Source organism: Cottoperca gobio, chromosome 19 (assembly GCF_900634415.1).
Source record: "Cottoperca gobio chromosome 19, fCotGob3.1, whole genome shotgun sequence".
In the NCBI taxonomy this organism is placed as follows: Eukaryota; Metazoa; Chordata; class Actinopteri; order Perciformes; family Bovichtidae; genus Cottoperca; species Cottoperca gobio.
Genome location: NC_041373.1, coordinates 20787618 through 20794924, shown reverse-complemented (window position 1 = coordinate 20794924; position 7307 = coordinate 20787618). Strand labels below are relative to the sequence as shown.

At 43.8% G+C, this 7307-nt stretch overlaps 1 protein-coding gene across 1 annotated transcript; it reads left to right on the top strand.

Moving 5' to 3' along the window:
- Positions 1 to 6476: 6476 nt before the first annotated feature.
- On the top strand, positions 6477 to 6920 carry smim36 (small integral membrane protein 36). Its single transcript, XM_029456690.1, has one exon. The coding sequence runs from the start codon at positions 6582 to 6584 to the stop codon at positions 6918 to 6920; it is 339 nt and encodes a 112-aa protein (XP_029312550.1). The 5' UTR covers positions 6477 to 6581.
- The last annotated feature ends 387 nt before the right edge of the window (positions 6921 to 7307 follow it).

Here is a 7307-nt window from a genome sequence, read left to right as displayed (position 1 = left end):
GCGACTTACATTGAACTAAGTACAGGAACAGTCCCCCTGGAGCAACTCAGGGTTAAGTACCTTGCTCAGGGGTACAATGGTGGCAGCCTGGTATTGAACACACACACACACACGAACACACACACACACACACACACACACACACACAGACACACACACACACAGACACACACACACATACACATACACACACACACACACACACACACACACACATCTTTGGGGTTATTGTTTCTTGGTATCTGCTAACGGCAGAGAAGTTGAGACTCAGTCGAGCGAATTATAATAAAGCGTTTATTTAATGTGTTGAAAGCTTATCAAAATATTTAATGTTGCCTGATTAGTACATAATCATGTCGTACTCATGAGCCAAACTAACTATAATTGTAATTGTTGTTAATAATAATTGTATTATGTACTTTATTCATACCTTTTTTTGCAATTTATTTATATTGTTTCATTTGACAAAAGAAACCATTTATTCCCTTCAAGCTTCAAATATAAAAACAAAGTGTTTAAATGTTGTGTTAGAATACGTGAACAGGGCTTCAGTGATTAATGGAAGTGAAAATGCGACATGGCCTGAAGGCGCCACCGGATTGTTTCAGTCCAACAGTTGGTGGGAAAGACGGTGAGATGACGTTCAGACTGCAGAGCCGACAGTGAACCCGGGGGCCCCGAGCGGCTCCACTGACCAGGGAGAGGCACTTCCTATCCTCTGTTCAAAACCCATTTTTTCAAACCTTTTTCTCTGCATCTGGTTCTTTCATTTAACCGGCGTGCTGATGGATTTAGAGGCGTATTGGAATAATAGGGCGTGTTCGGAGCTCCCAGGTTGTGGTGGGTGCTGTGCAGACGATGAAGGGGGGAGGGGAAGGGGGCAGGAAGTTCACATTGTGTTTCAGAAGAATGGCAGAAACCATGATTGCCATCGTGGCCTGCTATCGCTCCTGCAGTCAGCTGTTGAAAAGCTGGTGATAAAAACCCTGAAGGCTTGACTTCCTTTAAACAACACAAAGCTCTGCAGAGCTCTCACGTTCATCTCCAGGCCCCTCGAAGGGTCGTAGCCTGCGATGCTGCGATGTTTCACTGCTGCAATGTTTCACGATGTTTCACTGCTGCGATGCTTCACGATGCTTCACTGCTGCGATGTTTCACTGCTGCGATGTTTCACTGCTGCGATGCTTCACAATGTTTCACTGCTGCGATGCATCACGATGTTTCACTGCTGCGATGCTTCACTGCTGCGATGCTTCACGATGTTTCACTGCTGCGATGCTTCACTGCTGCGATGCTTCACAATGTTTCACTGCTGCGATGCTTCACGATGTTTCACTGCTGCGATGCTTCACTGCTGCGATGCTTCACGATGTTTCACTGCTGCGATGCTTCACTGCTGCGATGCTTCACAATGTTTCACTGCTGCGATGCTTCACGATGTTTCACTGCTGCGATGCTTCACTGCTGCGATGCATCACGATGTTTCACTGCTGCGATGCTTCACTGCTGCGATGCTTCACAATGTTTCACTGCTGCGATGTTTCACTGCTGCGATGCTTCACGATGTTTCACTGCTGCGATGCTTCACTGCTGCGATGCTTCACGATGTTTCACTACTGCGATGCTTCACTGCTGCGATGCATCACGATGTTTCACTGCTGCGATGCTTCACTGCTGCGATGCTTCACAATGTTTCACTGCTGCGATGCTTCACTGCTGCGATGCTTCACAATGTTTCACTGCTGCGATGCTTCACAATGTTTCACTGCTGCGATGCTTCACTGCTGCGATGCTTCACAATGTTTCACTGCTGCGATGCTTCACAATGTTTCACTGCTGCGATGCTTCACTGCTGCGATGCTTCACAATGTTTCACTGCTGCAATGTTTCACTGCTGCGATGCTTCACAATGTTTCACTGCTGCGATGCTTCACTGCTGCGATGCTTCACGATGTTTCACTGCTGCGATGCTTCACTGCTGCGATCCTTCACTGCTGTGATGCTTCATGATGTTTCACTGCTGCGATGCTTCACGATGTTTCACTGCTGCGATGTTTCACTGCTGCGATGCATCACGATGTTTCACTGCTGCGATGTTTCACTGCTGCGATGCTTCACGATGTTTCACTGCTGCGATCCTTCACTGCTGTGATGCTTCATGATGTTTCACTGCTGCGATGCTTCACGATGTTTCACTGCTGCGATGCTTCACTGATCCTCAGCTCGTCCTGTGTGCCAACTTTCTGCTTGATGCTCCGTTTCTAAGAATACATTTGCAAAAGCTTCCACATGTGATCGACCACTCAAGCTCCCGATCAGACACTAAACAACCACCAGTGCTAACATTAGCTGAACTTTAATAATGAAAACAACTTTCCAAAAATCTCAGCTTCATCCGATTGGACAACAAAGTAAGATGACGATGGCGCTGCGTCTTTCTCCACTGAGTTGAAGTTCTTTCAATACGAGGCGTTTAGGGAGCTGCTGGTTAACATGAGGCTCTCATTGAAAATAGCCTCAGCTGTCAGAATGGAGCTGAAGGGGAAGTCGTGTCGTACAGATTGTGAATCCTCATGAGGCGAATGTGAAATGTGACGGGCTCCATAAACAAAACCGAAAACTGATTTTGAGGAACTTGTTTCATAATTAAATACGAGACCAGAGCAAGAAGGTCTCAGTGTCACCAGAATCTCCATTCAGTCGTTTTATATTTAACATCTCAGGAGCTTCTAGTGTCACTGTGTAGCAGGTCAGCCTGGTTTTATAACATCAGCAGGTCATTTTGTTTGGGGTCGTCTTTTTAAAGTCTAATATCCGCTTTGCTATATTTTTCTGCTCTGTTATTTTTACCCCGTCTTTACCCCTCGCCGCTCGCCATCTGCTGTCGAGGACAGTAGTTTAGTGTCCCTGTTTTGAAAAGTATTTCCTGATTCTGTTATTTTACAACATTTTTTAGAGACTGGATATCCTCTTTTCATTTGTCTGTGTTTTATTGAGACAGGAGGACGGCTGAGAGGGTTAAAGACAGACAGACGGACACTTTCAGCTGCACAACTTCTCTGTGAACTTGTTGAACTTTCTGCATCGACAAAACTTTGATTTGTGTTTGTGTTGAGGCTGAAAACAGGAGGCACAAAGACAAAATATTTCCACAATTAAGTTATAATATTTTTACTATAACGTTGTCATATTTTAAGAATAAAGTCTTATACATTTTTGGATAAAATTATAATAATTTAAACATAAATGTTTTATAGTTTAGAATAATGTTATATATTTTTTTGTATTTTCAGAATAAAGTTGTGATATTTTCAGAATAAAATCATAATACTTTCAGAAAAAAGTTGTAATATTTTCAGAATAAAGTCTTCAAATTTTGAGGTTTATTAAGAGATGTTTGTGGAGCAAACAGATGATGTGTAGAAGTTCTGCATTAGAGATGTTTGAACCTGCAGGTAGATTCAAATAAAATAAACATCAGAAGAAGAAAGAGCAGTGACAGCCACCACAACAGGAGACAGAGAAAAGACGCCACCTGCAGGAAGTCAACAGAACATACAAAGTGTGATGACCTCTGTCGCCTGGTATCTTTATTTATTGATGCTAGTCTGGTAATCATAGTTATTTATAGGTAATCAATACATTCAGTGCAGATGTTTGTGCCCCGTGTGTCTGATTTAAAACTTGTACAGCTGAAAGTAAGAAATGGCTGACGGGAGATCTGTTGTAAAATAACTCCTTTGACCTCTCGGGGCAGAGCTCAGTGGATCTTTGACCTGAGAGAGGAACCAGCGGGAAGCGAAGTGTATGTACGTGTTTCTTTTGACTTTCTGCAGCACGTTTCTGTTGTTGAATTTGTTTTGGATTTTCGTTTGTGTTATTGGCGTCATTTGGTGGGAAATGTTTTGACCTTGTCTGCCACCGCATTTATTTGAAAAATAAAAAAACGAGAGTTTCTAATCACTGCGTTAGATTGTCCGTTTGGGACATAGATGGGATGTAGACCTCCCAGTTCTGCTGCTGGAAAGTTGGTTTCACATCCAATTTGATGACGTTACGAACATTTTAATAGAAGCACACTGAAACATTTACTGTTTGTTTTGGTGCTCATTCAACCGAAAGGAGGTTTCAACACAGATCAGAAACTATTATATATTTATATTGAACGGCAGCAGCTTGAACTACACTTGTCAGAATTTTCCTTTTTAAAACAGCACATTAGTTCTGGATCTACCTCCTCCTGCACACTGAGACAAATAACTGAACATATGGTCCGATATGGATTATAGAAATCCTCCTTCTCTCTTTCTAATGAAATCCATACAGACTTCCACAAGAAGCCTCATCAGCAGATTGTGTTGCCTCTCAGGAGAAAACATGCGGCTTTAATCCCAGACCTGCAGGCAGCCTCACAGACTGGTTTAGCTTTCCGGGGTCAAAGGTCATGCATCTGGTTTGTCTTTATTGAATTATTTTAATTAAGTCTGTGCGCGGCTCTGCATACTCACCTGTTTACTAGGACACTACTGTTCAGGAAAAATGAATTTTCATTATTAAAATGTATTTCTTTTAAATGTGGAATTTCAAGAACAAAAATTAAATATTTAGTTTAGATAATAAATGAACAAGTCATAATATTTTAATCAAAAGTTGTAATATTTCCAGAAATTAATAAAAGAGAAAAGAGTCAGAATAAAGTCCTAATATTTTCAGAGTAAAAATGTAATACTTTCAGAATAAACTATCTGAGGGAGTGAATTTATTATTATTTACAAATAATTGCAGATTTAACTATATATTAATCCAAACCTTTATCGACTTATGTTAAGCAATAAACTTCACTAATATACTAAATATACTTTCTTTTTCAACACAACATCATTTCTGTCAAATGTTGTATTTGTACTATGTTGTTTATCCTGTACACACGACATCTATTGCACGTCTGTCCGTCCTGGGAGAGGGATCCCTCCTCAGTCTCTCCCTGAAGTTTCTTCCATTGTTCCCCCTTTAATTATGGGATTTCTTTTAGGAAGTTTTTCCTTGTGCGATGCGAGGGTCTAAGGACAGAGGGTCTAAGGACAGAGGGTCTAAAAATAAAGGGTCTAAGGACAGAGTGTCTAAGGACAGAGGGTCTAAGGACAGAGGGTCTAAAAATAAAGGGTCTAAGGACAGAGTGTCTAAGGACAGAGGGTCTAAGGACAGAGGGTCTAAGGACAGAAGGTCTAAGGACAGAGGGTCTAAGGACAGAAGGTCTAAGGACATAGGGTCTAAAGACAGAGGGTGTAAGGACAGAGTGTCTAAGGACAGAGGGTCTAAGGACAGAAGGTCTAGGGACAGAGGGTCTAAGGACAGAGGGTCTAAAGACAGAGGGTGTAAGGATAGAAGGTTTAAGGACAGAGGGTCTAAGGACAGAGGGTCTAAGGACAGAGTGTCTAAGGACAGAGGGTCTAAGGACAGAGTGTCTAAGGTCAGAGGGTCTAAGGACAGAGGGTCTAAGGACAGAAGGTCTAAGGACAGAGGGTCTAAGGACAGAGGGTCTGAGGACAGAGGGTCTGAGGACAGAGGGTCTGAGGACAGAAGGTCTAAGGACAGAAGGTCTAAGGACAGAGGGTCTAAGGACATAGGGTCTAAAGACAGAGGGTGTAAGGACAGAGGGTCTAAGGACAGAAGGTCTAAGGACAGAGTGTCTAAGGACAGAGTGTCTAAGGACAGAGGGTCTAAAGACAGAGGGTCTAAGGACAGAGGGTCTAAAGACAGAGGGTGTAAGGACAGAGGGTCTAAGGACAGAGGGTCTAAGGACAGAGGGTCTGAGGACAGAGGGTCTGAGGACAGAGGGTCTAAGGACAGAAGGTCTAAGGACAGAGGGTCTAAGGACAGAGGGTCTAAGGACAGAATGTGTAAGGACAGAGGGTCTAAGGACAGAATGTGTAAGGACAGAGGGTCTAAGGACAGAATGTGTAAGGACAGAGGGTCTAAGGAGGGTCTATCGTTGTTTTCGCCTCTTTTGTGTTGTGTTGTGTCTCTTTGTGGTTTTGTGTGTCGTTTGCTAATATGCTAACATGCTAACAGCAATGCTCTTAAAACTGCATGTTTAAAACGCGTCCGCAGCCTGTTCTGTGTCCTTTCATGCTTTTAATCCAATTTGAAATGTAAAAATAATCACTAGGAGTGACATAATAAAGCAGTTGTTTAATACATATTACATGACTTTTAAAATCCTTCACAGTGGTGCTCATGGCACGCTGACAGGAGTGCGTGTGTTCGAGTCCCTTCCATTTTATTGAGTGTCATTTTGTAGTTGGGAAAATCAAAATGGTGGCTTAAGTTATTAAAACTGAGCAGCTTTAATCATTGGCTGCTGAAATTCAAGGTTGGAGGAGCAGCAGGGATTAAAGCACAAAGCTGTCACTGCCTCCCGCAGCTCATCCTCTCATTTCATCTTTTGCTCTTTCTATCTCTGCAGCCAGCTGTCCGTCCCTCGCCAGGCTTTTTGTTTCTCCTGCCTCGCTTCCCCTTATTTGTTTTTGCTGATTTCCCCGTCACCTCTCTGTATCCGGGGCGAGATATGAAGCGGCGCCATGGGTTTCATGGAATTTTACCTGGAGATTGACCCCGTCACCTTGAACCTCATCATCCTCGTGGCCAGCTATGTCATCCTGCTCCTCGTCTTCCTCATCTCCTGCATCCTGTATGACTGCCGGGGCAAAGACCCCACCAAGGAGTACGCCCCGGACAACACGCCGGCGCCGCCCAGCCAGTCGCCCATACGCCTGGTGGTCATGCAGAACTCGCCCGCCTCGTCCCGCTACGAGCCCAACAACACGGCGGTGGGCCACGGCGAGCTGCCGACGCCAGACCTGAGCCGGGACAGAGGGGAGAGAGAGCGAGAGAGGGAGAAGAGGAGCACGCTGGTCTGAAGAAGTTGTCTTAGTCTGTACACTGAACTCTTTATTTTTACTTTTTAACATCTCTGGACGGCGTTGAATAGCTGCTGAAGGTCTACAGGAGGTAAGGAGCCGGCAGGGCCGACCCGGAAACTTTTAACAACCCCCCCTCCCCCCACCGTGCCTGCAAATGAGCAACCACAGCCGTGATTAACAAAACTAAACAATTCCAGTCTGGAGCTGCGTCATTGATATTAAAAGTGCAAATTCAAAATTCCTAAATGTACATAGTGCAACTAATAATTATGTTTGCAGTCAATTATTTCACAACACACTGTGAGGACTCACAAAACACTGTGGGGACTCACACAACACTGTAGGGACTCACAAAACACTGTGAGGACTCACAAAATACTGTGG

What these genes read in the sequence shown, in the direction of transcription:
- smim36 (XM_029456690.1), top strand. Translation starts at nt 6,582, where the DNA reads ATGGGTTTCATGGAATTTTACCTGGAGATTGACCCCGTCACCTTGAAC.